At 38.5% G+C, this 14,814-nt stretch overlaps 1 protein-coding gene and 1 non-coding gene across 2 annotated transcripts in view; both read right to left on the bottom strand.

Moving 5' to 3' along the window:
* Nucleotides 1-14,814, bottom strand: part of SKOR2 (SKI family transcriptional corepressor 2) — a 46,181-nt gene that overhangs the window by 22,713 nt on the left and 8,654 nt on the right. The window contains exons 5-6 of the mRNA XM_033177674.1: nt 2,388-2,453; nt 1,913-2,011 (exon numbers count right to left, since the gene is read on the bottom strand). Coding sequence (XP_033033565.1) covers nt 1,913-2,011; nt 2,388-2,453 — 165 coding nt within the window. The remainder of the gene's footprint in view (nt 1-1,912; nt 2,012-2,387; nt 2,454-14,814) is intronic.
* Nucleotides 5,897-6,002, bottom strand: LOC117064322. Its single transcript, XR_004429384.1, has one exon. It is a non-coding gene; the product is annotated as a U6 spliceosomal RNA (small nuclear RNA).

Below are 14,814 nucleotides of genomic sequence, written 5' to 3'. Positions count from 1 at the left end.
GTTTCATAGGGAGTTAGAAGGGCATGTTAGGGATTCAGTGGGACTTGGACCCACTCTGCTAGATCTAAAAGCAGGGACCTGCAAACTCAACAGTTAGATAAACATCAGCTATTGGAAAAACATATCATTCAATGCCTCTCATTGGGGCAAAGAACTGTGCAGTATTTCTTAAGATACAGTTTCAAAAGTTAGAGAATCCTAGATCCTTTCAAAGCACCTGTTTCTTATGGTTTCAAAGATACTTTAAACGTTTCTCCTTTTCTCAAAGCTGTAAGTATCACAATATTCCTAATTATGCTATCAAAAGCTATTGGCCATTCTCCTCCTTTCAATCACATTCTAAAGCCCTGCAGGCATTCTCTGAATTCAAAATAACTGAAGTACCATGAGCTCCAACCTCCTTTGGAGTATGCAGAGAGGACACACTTTGCAGACCCTCCCATTCCTTGTGGTCAGAGTTCTCTTCCATCATGCAGTTACCTCTACATTTTGAATCCTCACTTTTAAATGTTCTGGTCAAATTCAGTTTGACATGTTAGCAGGAACCTGGTGCTATTCAAAAATGCTACCTAAGCATGTCATTCAGTTGTGCCAATGATTACATTTAGGAAGCCCTAATGAATGAAAACCTTCAGGCTGACATTATTGGAATTATCACAATTATTTAAAAATCTTCCAGGTGCTGATACAGGAATCATCTGGCACAGGAATTGCCAACTTGAGTTTTGTGATTTCTGGGTTAATAAGAAGCATGCTGACATTCTAAAACAGTGCCCTGGAAAAAATTAATTTTAAATATATATAATTAGAAAAATAAGTTTGCAGGCCAGGCACAGTGGCTTATGCCTGTAATTCCAGCACTTTGGGAGGCTAAGGCAGGCAGATCATCTGAGGTCAGGAGTTCGACACTAGCCTGACCAATATGGTGAAACCCTACCTCTACTGAAAATACAAAAATTAGACAGGTGCAGTGGTGTGTGCCTGTAGTCCCAGCTACTTGGGAGGCTGAGACAGGAGAATTGCTTGAACCCAGGCAGCAGAGGTTGCAGTGAGCCAAGATTGTGCCACTGCACTCCAGCCTGGGTGACAGAGCGAGACTCCATCTCAAAAAGAAAAAAAAAAAGTTTGTATACTATTTTCCCACTGTCCTTTCTCTGGAGAGGGGAAGATGACTAAATCAAACTCCAGAAAGCTTGAAAAACACTACTGTGATGTATTTGTCCAGATGTGACCCAGACCAGGTCAGGTGAATTTTAAAACTCTGGACACCTACCATAAAGTTTTAGAAAATTCCAAGACTCTAGGAGTAGAACCAACAGTTTTTAGGCTACAATATCTCCTGCCTCTAAATTCAGAATGGAATTTTAACATTAAATATGGATGGGGAATCTAAAAGTACTACAATTATACCAATTTCATTTAATAAAATAGATTTGTGTACACTGAACTGTTAAAGTTTAGATTTTCATATTTATACATATCTCAAGCATCAGGAAGCTATCCAGAACAATCTGAGAATGAAAGTTAACTTTTTCTTGTTTCCCCTACTTTAGAGGATGTAAATACCTGAGTAGTTCTTTTGTTTTAAAATCTATAATCTAAATCTATCTAAATATTTAAATATATTTATATATTTAATTATATATTTACACACATTTTAAAATATACACAACATACACATACAGATACACATATATCCATACATAAATACCAAAAGGTTCTTGTAAGAAATTCTATCTGTGAGTCAATTCAAAGCCTAAATAAAACTAAAATTTATGAATATTTAGGCAGACCATGGGAAGACTGTGTGTGTTTTGCAAAATCACTTAACACTTAGAATTACATTCTTAAGCCTAATAATAGAAACGTAATCAATTATCATAGATACAATGAAATAAAAGTGATTTCTTACTGAATACTGGGAAAGACGTGTTTCCTTTTAACACCTGGAATTCTTGTTCCAGTCGTCTCCGTAAATCTATTTGTTCAAATAAAACCTTCTGAAGTTCTTCTAATAAAAAAAAGAAGAGTCATTTTACTAATCTTTACAAATAACTCTCCAGAGAACTGTTACATATGGCAATTTATTATTATAAGACAAAATATTTACCAGTTTAAAAAGTGTTGCATAGACATAGGATAGATTTTGTGCAGAAATCCATGAATATAAATCAATGTAATATATTATTTTAAAGTATTATATTACAGTGTCATGTATTGATTGATACGTATGCATTAATCTCAATTATATCCATCCAATGGTCCATATATTATTCATATGTTGCTTGTCAAGCTAAAAATATGGTGTAGGACAAAAATATCCTCCTATTATCTCCACAGTCGTTTAAAGCTAAGAGAAGTTCTACAGAATTGAAACTTTCATTTACCTTTCCCCATATTTTCTACATCCTTTTTGAGTGAATGAGGTGAATTAGTTTCTTGTGTGTGTTCACCTTTTAAAAAAGGAGAAAAAATATTTAGTTTTGTGTAGGCTAGTTCTGCAAGTTTTCCTTTACATTTTCTTTTAGTATCTGCAAAACAGTTTATTTAATATAACCTGAAATTGGAAGTCCTCATAACCAAATGTTGTCCTCATTTACTCACATACAATCCTTCTGAAACATGGAGGGGAGGTGCAGAAAAGGAAAGCAGAGCCTGCCCGGCCTGTGATGGCAGCTCCAGAAAAGCAGATTCTTGAAGTTATTCCCTCTCCAGCCCCCTACTGCTATCTATCCTTTACAAGGAAGGAAATTTCTAGAATGGGCAAAAGGGGAGTCTGGATAGTCAAGATTTCTGGTAGAAATCTGATTGGAGTCCCACTTGTCCTTGAAGGGAGGAAGCTTGATTTGAATAGAAAGGTTCTCAAGACTAGAGGCAGGGGTCCAGCCTTCTTGGGCCATCAAAATTTGGGACACTGAAAAAGAAGTAGGAGGAGGCTTTGAGCTGTGATTGATAAACCTGGAGGGGTTTCCTAATAACTGATAGTTTGTTTGTTTTTTTTTTTTTTTTTTTTTTTAAAAAACAACTTGGGCGGGGCGCGATGGCTCACACCTGTAATCCCAGCACTTTGGGAGGCCGAGGTGGGCAGATTACCTGAGGTCAGGAGTTCAAGACCAGCCTGACCAACATGGAGAAACCCCATCTCTACTAACATACAAAATTAGCCGGGCGTGGTGGTGCATGCCTGTAATCCCAGCTACTCAAGAGGCTGAGGCAGAAGAATCGCTTGAACCTGGGAGGTGGAGGTTGCGGTGAGTTGAGATTGTGCCATTGCACTCCAGCCTGGGCAACAAGAGTGAAACTCTGTCTCAAAAAAAAAAAAAAAAAATCAACTTAAGGCTAGGTGCAGTGGCTCATGTCTATAATTGGGAGGCTGAGGCGGGAGGATTGCTTGAGGCCAGGAGTTCAAGACCAACCTGGGTAACACGGCAAAACCTTGTCCCTACAAAAATAGAAAAATTAGCTGAATGTGGTAGTGTGTGCCTGTAGTTCCAGCAACGTGGGAGGCTGAGGTGGGAGGATCACTTGAGCTCAGGAGACTGAGGCTGTAGTGAGCTGTGATTGCACTACTGCACTCCAGCCTGGGTGACCCTGTCTCAAAATTAAAAAATAAATAAATAAAATAAAAAGTAAAAAAAATTAAAAATCAACTTAGACAAAATAAGTTAACTTATATTAGTTTGTGAACAGTTACTTGCTTGCTGGTATCTCTTCACTGCTCTTCCTTGACCAAAGAAAACTATATTGTGAATAAAGGTTAGATCATTATTCCTATTTAGCTTACGTGCTAACTAGGATGGCAAGTTAAGAAAATGTCTGTATCCACAGTGATGAATTGAGTCTACACATCCAGTCTAAATAAACCAGAATCCAATCATTCAGGCAATCAGAATTTTTAAAAACTTCAACCTGCTATCCTCAATACTCACATAATTTAATCAAGCTTTTCATTTCTGTCTGAAGAGATTTGGTAGAACAAACAAAGGGGCTCTGAGGCTTCATGGATCCCCCTCCCTTTCCCCCCATCCCTCCTCTCTGTCCCCAGAGTTCCTTGCACAGGCCTCAAGCACGGTGCTGTCTCCTTACTCCCCTTCCTCACTCAGTGGGCCATGTGTTACTTGGGGGCAGGGGCTAGGTATGGCCATTGCTTAGCACAGTGCTGAACATACAATAAGCACTCAATAAAGGGTTTGTAGTTGTTTCTGAAAAGGACCCCAGGAGGTTGTAAATTCTAAATTACAGCATGGGCCAGAATTCATCAAAGATCTCCTTACTATTTAGTTCCCTCAGCAAAAAACAGAATGTAATGGCCCTGGGCACTTGTAGAAGTACAGGGAGATTTCTTTGCCGAGGTAAAAATTTCTGCAAAGAGGGAAACAGAATTTCTCCCTGAAGTGGTGAACTATAACAGTATCATGGACAGACAGGAAAATTTTCAACATGATATTATCAGCGGCAATTCAAGTGCATTTTACTTGATGACTGTGGGGAGTATGTTTGTGTGTGTTTGTGCATGTGCGTGTGTGTGTAGGTAAATACATCTGTGAAAATATATGCAAATATTCCAGAACATATGCATCATTAGGGGAAGGAGCCTAATAATATCCTTGGCATCCCTAAGTTCCTGAGTAGTAAGCATCTTCTCTAATATCCAGATTAGATTCCTACATCCTCATTCTCATCTTGGACATGACCTCTCTATAGGTTCAGATGTACTCTTGAACCTTGATACCTTGGCTTTCTTCTCCATATAAAGAGAAAATAGAGAGGAAATATCTGTGAAGCATTTTAAATATAGACCTCAATGCAATTCCTAGAAAAACACTATTATCTAAAACAAGAGTTACATGAAGGTTGATAACAAATCATTAATGTGTAAACCAAGAGAAACAGTATTTTGAAATGAAGATACATGCATATTATGTGCAGTCTCAGTTAACCACTTAAAGGTGTATTTCAAAAATACTGGCATACAATATTGAATCTGAACAAGAGAAGAAAGAGGCATGCATGTATCTCTGTGTTTATCTGCAGGGCATAATGACACTACTATTCTACAACTTTCTCAACCACTCAAAGCATGATTTAAATGAGATCTTTATTCCTGAATAGGCAATTCTAGAAACCATAGTCTTATCAAATTATAGACCAGATTCCTTTTGACTCTTTAGTATATTTTGTGGACTGTTTATCTTATATTATGTTTCAGTTAGATAGTTGAATTTAAAAATTAAAATGTGATATGTAAAATGCATTTCTTTCCTATTTCATAATTAGTAGCTTTACATTGGTATGAAACCACTAAACAAGCAGCTAGTAAATGGAGACTATATTAACCACAGGCAAATCTACTGATGATGTTAATAAAAAGCTTGTCTTTTCATCAGCTTTGTAGAGGTTTTATTAACACTTTGCATCGGCATCTATCTCAAACAGATATTTTGCTGCATCTTCCGGGTAAAATCTGCCAATTTTGAGCTTAGAGGATTCAAATGCCTCACTTACAAAGGGTTTTTAAAATGGCTAAATGTTAGGTAAATAAGAAGCACAGAAGCTTCTGCTGCCTTTTGTATATCTTTTACTGGACTGTTGCCTTTTGCATATTACTAATCTGTGAAAACCAGATTGTTAATGGTGATTAAAAATGACCTCTGGGAGCCTGGATAGATTTGTTCTATTGCTGCTAATGGTTTCCATCTGGTTAAAAAAAAAAAAGGCAGTCTAATACTAGATTAAATAAATGTGATTTAGTTGACAGTGAGCTCCCAATTTTTATAAAAATTCCATCAGGTTGGCTACATTTTACTTTCTCAGAATTAATGAATGGGTTTGGAAACATCACTAAATTAAAGTGCTTACTTTTTTATCCCCTATATTCCCCTCACCCCTTTTGTTTTTAAATATGGACTGCTTCAGAAATTTGTTGTCATCCTTGCAGAGGGGCCATACTAATGTTCTCTGTATTGTTCCAATTTTAGTATATGTGCTGCCAAAGTGAGCACTGGATTCCTCTTTTAAAAATGGGGTTGGTGAGCTGGATGTGGTGGCTCATGTCTATAATCCCAGCACTTTGGGAGGCTGAGGCGGGTGGATCACCTAATGTCAGGAGTCAAGACCAGCCTGGCCAACATGGTGAAACCCCTTCTCTACTAAAAATACAAACACTAGCCGGGCATGGTGGTGGGTGCCCGTATTCTCAGCTACTTGGGAGGCTGAGACAGGAGAATCTGTTGAACCCAGGAGGCAGAGATTGCAGTGAACTGAGATCACGCCACTGCATTCTAGCTTGGGTGACAGAGCAAGACTCCATCTCAGAAAAAAAAAAGGGGAGGGAGAGGTGGTGGTCGGGGGAAGCATAGCGATTCTAACAGTGTAGAGTTGTAGGAGAGAAAATTATACATGGAAGAAGCATGTTTCTTGGAAGCCTGGCCTCAAACATGTCTAAGACTATAGAAAAAAACTAGTTTGAAGTTGGAGAGTAATGGGTAACTAGGGCATAAAATGTCTTCTGTGGATGGAAGTGACTAAAAGCTGCTGCTAAAGGCCCGGGGCCATGGCTCACACCTGTAATCCCAGCACTCTGGGAGGCCGAGGGAGAGTGCTTGAACCCAGGAGTTTGAGACCAGCCTGCACAACATGGCGAAACTCTGTCTCTATAAAAAACACAGAAATTAGCTGGGCATAGTCATGCAGTCCTATAATTCCGGTTACTCTGAGTGGGAAGATCACTTGAGCCCTGCAGGTCAAGACTGAGGTGAGTCATGACTGCACCACTGGCCACGGCATTCCAGCCTGGGTGATAGAGTGAGACCCTGCCTTAAATATAAAAAAGAAGAAAAGAAAAAGCTGCTGCTTAGGAAGGTGTCTACACGAGGACTTTCCAAGTGCACATTTGCAGGACCAGTTCATTGTGACCTGCATGGTTTCTGAGAATCCTGCTCACCCAGGAGGGTGAGGGCAGCATCATACCATATCAGGGAAACTACATCACTGCTGAGCGCAGCTGGAGACCAGAGAGCCTGGAATGTCAGGAGCCTGCTTTCCTGGTCTCTCCAAGGTCCTCCAACAGCAGTGGTTCCATGTTCCAGGTGAACGTTCCAACCCACTCTTGGTTCTGCCCTCACATGTTATTAGAAACTGGAAGTACGAGAAAGGTGGGTGTGAGAAGTAAAATGCTGAAGCAGATATGAGCAGTAAATAGCAAATGAAGAGGATATGGAGTATATGAACAATACAAACAAGCAAAAAAAAAAAAAAAAACAGCAACAACAACAAAAAACAGCCAACAGATTCAATAGCACTAGCTTTCAAGGCACTAGAATAATTACTTTCTGTTAAATACCATGGCAGGCCTCTGCTCAAGAACCTGCAATGGCTCCCTATGGTCTCCATCAAAGACTCCACTCTAAAGTTCTCCCCCCAAAGTCTCTAGGTTCTCCCATAATCTTCTTGTTCAACCTGCTGAGCTGCTGAGCCATCCTGTCTCCTTTTTTTTTTTTTTTTTTTGAGACAAGGTCTTGCTCTGCCACCCAGGCTGGAGTGCACTCACACAATTCAGGCTTGGGCTCACTGCAGTCTCGACCTCCTGGGCTCAGGTGATCCTCTCACCTCAGCCTCCCAGGTATCTGGGACTACAGGTGCACACCATCATGTCTGGCTACTTTTTTCCTGTATTTTTTTGTAGAGACGGGGTTTCGCCATGTTGCCCAGGCTGGTCTTGAACCCCTGAGCTCATGTAATCCATCCATCTCGCCCTCCCAAAATGCTGGGATTACAGGTCTGAGCCACTGTACCTGGCCCATCCTGTCTTTATTGCCTAACAGGCATTTATTTTTCACATCTGCTGCTTACATCTGCCTTACGTCATTTCTCCATCCTAAGGTGCCCTCTCCTCTCTTCCTTGTGCAACCAAAATCAGAATGCCATCCAAGTCTTCTCTTGTTAAGGATTGAATGCCTGTGTCCCCCTTATCCCCAAATTCACACATTTAAATCCTAACCCCCAAGGTGATGGTATTGGGGGGGGAGGGGGCTTTGGGAGGTCATGAGGGCAGAGCACTTATGAATGGGATTAATGCCCTTATAAAAGCAACCCCAGAGACCTCCCTTCCTACTTTTCCACCATGTGAGGACACAGCAAGAAAACAGCCATTTATGAACCAGAAAGAGAGCTCCCTCACCAATCACTGAATCTGCCAGTGCCTTGATCTTGGACTTCCCAGCATCCAGAACTGAGAAAAACAGATGCTGTTTAAGCCATCCAGTTGATGGTATTTCTTTTTTTTTTTTTTTAATATCAACCTTCCAGCCTAAGACTTTTTTCTTCCATAAGGCTTTTTCAACTTCTGCAAATCTTACTAATTCATCCCTTCCTTGGCTGAACTTCTAAGTGCTTATTGCCTTTATTTTGCCCCTTTGTACCTGAGGTTCTAGGTCTTCCTAGAAGTCTTCCTAGGCTGGTCTTCCTCAGCTAGAAAATATACTTTCTGAGGGCAGAGAGATCCTACCCTACAGGTAATCCCCATCGCTACTACCTTAGGAAGGGGTACAAATATATTCCACGAATACTTGTTGTACTTTTTAATCCATTCTTCTTTGTAAGAGAAATACCAACTAACGCTATTCTAAATCCTTAGTTGTCATGAAGGGTTTTAAAGCACTAACTTGTTCCTATATGTGAAAAGCACATTTAATCCATTTGCATATTCTGACTAAATTAGGTTAAATATATATTCAGTTTTCTGGGGAAATTCGTGATGCTCCAATAGAAAATAAGTTTTGTTCTCATCTGACATTTTGAAAATTTCTTTAAGGAACAAACAAAACTACAGCACTAAATTTTAACTATGACCTGAAAATATTAATAAACATATATGTCTGCTGTGGTCTCCAACAGCAAAAATATTGTACATTTTTAGAGCTCATTTAACTATAAGAGCCAAATGAATGGTCAGGTGACCTGTTCTGTTGGTGGACATGAGAGAGGAGAAGCTGATTAAACAGTTATCACTCTTCTCAAGCTGAACTCTGAATTCAATAAGTAAGAGCATTTAAATATTGTGTCCTGCACACATATAGAGTGTACCATGTATATGGGGTACAATATGAAACTTTTGCCATTTGAATAAAGAGTAAAAAACATGGCATTCACCCACGCCTTCTATGGAAATACATTCTTTCACCTCCCCACTATTTTCTTTCTTTCTTTTTTGAGACAGGGTCTTGCTCTGTTGCCCAGGCTGGAGCGCAGTGGTATGAACATGGCTTACTGCAGCCTGTCCTTCTGGCTCACGTGATCCTCCCACCTCAGCCTCCAGAGTACCTGTGCCACTATGCCAGATTAATTTTTAAAAATTTTTTGTAGGTCTCCCTATGTTGCCCAGTCTGGTCTCGAACTCCTGGGCTCAGGGAATCCTCCTGCCTCATTCTTCCAAAGTGCTGGGATTATAAGCATGAGCCACTGCACCAGGCTGCCCCGAGTCTTTTCATCCCTACTTGGTTTCCTACTCCTTGTCTTGGCTGTCTCCCTTTTAAATTCTCCCTTGAGCCAGTAACCAGTGCTTAGAAGCATGGCCCCAGCCAGCAGCCCCAGGGACTAAGCGGTTGCTTATCACTGAAACGGCCTCTATGTCCTTCCAGAACTATTGTTGACACTTGATGAAAAATATTTGGAGAATTTTTTTTTTTTTAAATAGAAGGAAAATGTCTGTCCACAGAGGAAGTCTGCAGAAAAAAAGAAAGAAAGTGTGTTATTTAATTGAACACTCACAGGTAAATTTAGTAAATTTTTTTTTCTTTTTCTTTCTTTCTTTTTTCTTTTTTTTTTTTTTGAGAGGGAGTCTCACTTTGTCACCCAGGCTGGAGTGCAGTGGTGCAGTCTTGGCTCACTGTAACCTTTGTCTCCCGGATTCAAGTGAGTCTCCTGTGTCAGCCTCCCGAGTAGCTGGGATTACACGAGGCCACCACCACACCCGGCTAATTTTTGTATTTTTAGTAGAGACAGGGTTTTACCATGTTGGGCAGGCTTGTCTTGAACTCCTGACTTCAGGCAATCCACCTGCCTCGGCCTCCCAAAGTGCAGGGATTACAGGCATGAGCTACTGCACCCGGCCAATTTAGTAAATAAAATTATTTTGGTTTAAGGCTGTGTCTGTACATGAGATACACATGCACTCTAACATCTGGATGAAGAAAGGTATAATTTCGGTCAAGAGTCCAGATGTTTCCATAGTTTGTGCAGACTCATGTGCTAGCAGTGTCTGTGTTCTGCTGCAGGGGAGCACACCCTAGAAGAGAAGGCATCTCCTGCATGCAAAGCTGCAAACAATCTTCGCATGCTGCTCCCAATGCACCTTCTTGCCGTTTCAGCCTGGGCTGAGGCTCTGTCCTCCTGCTGCTCAACAGCAGGCACAGGGCCTGGCCACTGTTGAACAGAAGCTACATGTATGCATGTTTAACTCCCAAATAAACTCTGAATTTTAAAATTGATCTTAGTCTTATAATCTGCTTCTCAGTGAGATTTTCTGGATTTTTTATTTTCTCTATCTCTGACACTCTATCTTAGAGGTATAATTTGGATAGGGTCAAAATTAATCTACAGTTAGTGTAATAGTACATTTAAGAATAACCAAAATATAGCACAACATATGGCATAGAGAGGTTTTTAAAAACACTTTGCATTAAGGCATTAAAGAATCAATTGTATAAAAAGCAAGGTTAAATAATTTTCTCCTCTATCAGTGGGATACAGACTTCTAATTTCTTGCTGTTAAATTCTACACTGAATGACTTCCCCTGTGACGTTTGGCACTTCAGTGAGGTCACAGAACAGAAAAGAAAAAAAAATCAATACCACTGGAGAGCATATGCTACAGAATGAACTAACTAAAATATTAACTCCATTAGTGAAAAAATAAAAAGCAGCAAGTGCAAGATTAACTAATACCAGTGGGATTATAGTAAACTAAGAGTTATGGCAAACCTTACAATTCATGATCAAAATTTATTGCAAGGTGCATACACGTTGCATCTGGAATCAGTAAATTAAATATCTTTGATTAGTGCATCTCGAGTTCATTTAGAAAGGTCTTGAGTTTTAGAACTGGTGTTGTGAGTTAATGCTGTTTAATTTTTTTCGTGGACATTTTTTTCATTGCCCTTCTCCATCTCCTTGAGTTCTGCATTTTTAACAATCATTAGTAAGAAGGAAACTTTCATAAATAAAAATAAACAAATATCTGAAATAAGGAAATTATTTAATTTCGAATCCATGTATTGAAAGACTTCAAAATACATTGTACATAACTAAATGTTGCTAGTTAAAACTAGAGGTGGGAGGTTTTATCAAATTTTATAGGTAGATTAACTGAGGCACAAAATAGTTTAAGGGTTTACCTAATGTCACCTAGTGAGATAATTAAAACTCAGATCTACTAGTCCATACTTTAAAGAATTTTTCTTTTTTCCTTTTTTTAAAAAAATCATAAGCATGTTTGAAAATAGAATGGAATAATGAATCAGAGTGCTTCATCCGCTATATATTCATGAGAAATGTAATTGCTTCTTACTATTCTCAGAAATCTGTCCATAGCATATTAAGTACACTAGAGAATCATACCAGTGAAAATCAAATTGATTTTAAAACTTCTATACATATAAAAAGATGCAGTCGCACTCGCACTGCAATGGCACCGGCGTTTCTCCAGTGAAGGGGATTGAAAAGTGGGGATGACTCCACTTTACCTGATTTCCTTGACCTGCAATAGCTTTGAGCTGTCTTACCAGCTTACCTCACTGCATTCAATTTCAAATCACTTAACTTCACTAAAGTTATTCAAAACGGATATGCAAAACCTTACTCTGGGATTGCAAATGGAAATACTGTCATTTATATTTTTGAGTAGGTAATATTTTGACCAAACTACCATTCCCCTTATCTATCTGACTTGGGTCTAATTTTAAAGAATCTAGAGATAAAAGTTCTCCTGGCTTTTGGGTAATTTTGGCTGCTTAAGAACTTCATGTTTGGTCCCTCTAAACATACAGAATTATATCTGCTGTATGTAAGGTTAGTGACCATTAACAGGGAGATTTTTTAAAAATCGTTTAAAAATGTAATCTCTTTGAAATTGCTGAAAAGTAATAGTTACCGATAAGGCTGAAAGATTAAAGAAAGGTTAAACTTAATTAAAATGATGAACTAAAAGATCAAAAAAAAAAACTAAAAACAAAGTATTGTTGCTAAACTGAATTTTTTTAAGGGATCAATTAAATATAGGTCTATATCTTTGTTCAGAGAAAGGTCATAGAGATTTTCTGATTAACAATATTTATGGTTGCCACGGGAGTGAAAAATTCCTATAAAAATCAAAAATTGCATACTGACTTATCAGGCAGTTTGAAAAGATATTTCATTTTTTTTTGTTATAGCTATATAAGCATAGAAATAAAATATTGATATTTTCCAATAATAATGGTTGAATTAAACATTGGCTAAAGGGACATAGGGTTATATAAATCTTATCAAATTTTTTTGTGTGTAGACTACTATCATAGTACTCATACTGCCTTCTTAGGTAATCTGTCTCCTCCTCTTGATTGGAAGCAATGTGAGAGCAGGGACTGGTGTTGATTTCTATTTCTGAATTCCCAGAGTCTAGGAAAGTACTTAGCACACAGTAGGCATTCAAAGATATTTGTGGAGTAAATAAGTAAATAAACAAATGAATGCTATCATGTAGATAACGGCTGTTACATGGGGGAAAATATCTTCATTAATGAGTAAAGAATACTGGATAAGGCCGGGCGCGGCGGCTCAAGCCTGTAATCCCAGCACTTTGGGAGGCCGAGACGGGCGGATCACGAGGTCAGGAGATCGAGACCATCCTGGCTAATACGGTGAAACCCTGTCTCTACTTAAAAATACAAAAAACTAGCCGGGCGACGAGGCGGGCGCCTGTAGTCCCAGCTACTCAGGAGGCTGAGGCAGGAGAATGGCGTAAATCCGGGAGGCGGAGCTTGCAGTGAGCTGAGATCTGGCCACTGCACTCCAGCCTGGGTGGCAGAGCAAGATTCCGTCTCAAAAAAAAAAGAATACTGGATAAAACATTTGGCTGCTACCACTCCAAAGCAGCTAATCACAAGCGCTCATAATCTCTTTGGCTCGTCTGAATTTCTGACACTTTGCCAAATAAATGGATAAATGGATTCTCAGAATCTGACCACAAGTAAATACATTAATACCAAAACATAGGTCACTTGGGCCCCCAGTCTGGGATTTTCCCAAATGTGTATTTCAATCTGAAGACCATAAGCTAATATTTTCTGAAAGCAATGGCAGCTGAAGGTGCACCAAGTTAAGTCCCACAACAATCCAAACCCTTTAAACACTTCTTGGTGTTTAAAACATTTCCACACGCTAAGCCAAAAACCCCATAAGGATGAAGTTCTTGTGACCCAAGATTTCAAGGTAAAGTTAACAAAATATAGCCTTCACCTGAAATTTGCTTATTTTGATAATATATTTTTATCCCTTCCATGTTTCACCTGTCTCCCATTCAATACAGGATAATAAGATTGTATAACCTCCTACTACATACTTCCCAGAATAATGTGAGAATGAAACTGTGATATAGAAAAATCAATGCGGAACAAGTTTCTCTGGGAATCTGTATCAAATTAATTATTGTGAGGTAGGGACTAGCAATATATCAATAGTATCACTAGGTGTTATTACCAATATAACTATTGACTGCACTGCCCTGAGCTCCAGGCACTGAGGAATTATGTGAACGCCGATCCTGACTGCACTTTTACTTACTTCCTTTTAGCATTTATATTTCCATCTTAATATCAAACAACAGTAGATTCCATGGTTTTTATCTGCTTGGCTATCATTCTTGAGGTTCCGATGGCTTGTTAGGGTTTACTAGACTCAATAAGCATGCGGAAAACAAACCCCTCTTAAAGCCAGGAATTTGTTGTCAAATTCCATCCAAATCAGAGGAAGATGAAAGAGAGAAATTCAGTTTTTAACAAATATATAGAGACTATTAACATACATAAAATGAAGAGAATACAACTCTGTGAAGGGATTAGTTTGTTCAAATATATTTATTAATAGATTGCTTACGGGTATGGGTATGCATGGTTGTTGAAGTGTTAACTGAAAACTTTTTAAAAAATTATGAATGCTAGCTGTTAAATGCGGTGTAGGAAATTAAAGTTCCTAAAAGTAAATTTCAGACTGAAATTTGGATTTTCTCATTCAATTTATAGAAACTATTTTAAACATCAAATTTCCCATAATTTTGTACGAATCATTGTTACCTCTTGAAAAGCTATTGCACATGTTCCATCTTTTATAGCATATTTACAAAATTTAAATTTTTTCCACAAGAATTTGTACCCAAATAGAGTTCAGCAGAAGTAGACTAAGATTGATGTTTATCTAATAGATAAATGAAGTTCAGGGTCTGGAGTAAAGTTTGATATCTGTCTAAATGTGCTATTTTGTGTTAAATACATGTATATGATAATTTGAACTTTAATATTACCAATAGCCAACTCCAAGATAAAAACCGCCAAATGTAGGCAGTCAAAAACAACTTAAAACTAGTGTGTGTAAATTATAATGCACCAATTTTAACAAGTGACACTAAATTAAAGCTTGTCTTAATATTGGTGAATGGAAAGCAGGTTGCACATCCTGCCTCTGAATGGGTCATGTTATTTAAAAAATACACAGCCATTGCTACATGAAAGTTTTCTTACTTTATTCGACTTTAGGCTTTATGGGGGCTTGCTTTCAAAATGG

The sequence above is a fragment of the Trachypithecus francoisi genome, unplaced genomic scaffold (assembly GCF_009764315.1).
Source record: "Trachypithecus francoisi isolate TF-2019V2 unplaced genomic scaffold, Tfra_2.0 Lachesis_group19, whole genome shotgun sequence".
Lineage (NCBI taxonomy): Eukaryota > Metazoa > Chordata > Mammalia > Primates > Cercopithecidae > Trachypithecus > Trachypithecus francoisi.
This window is presented reverse-complemented; position numbering and strand designations above follow the sequence as displayed.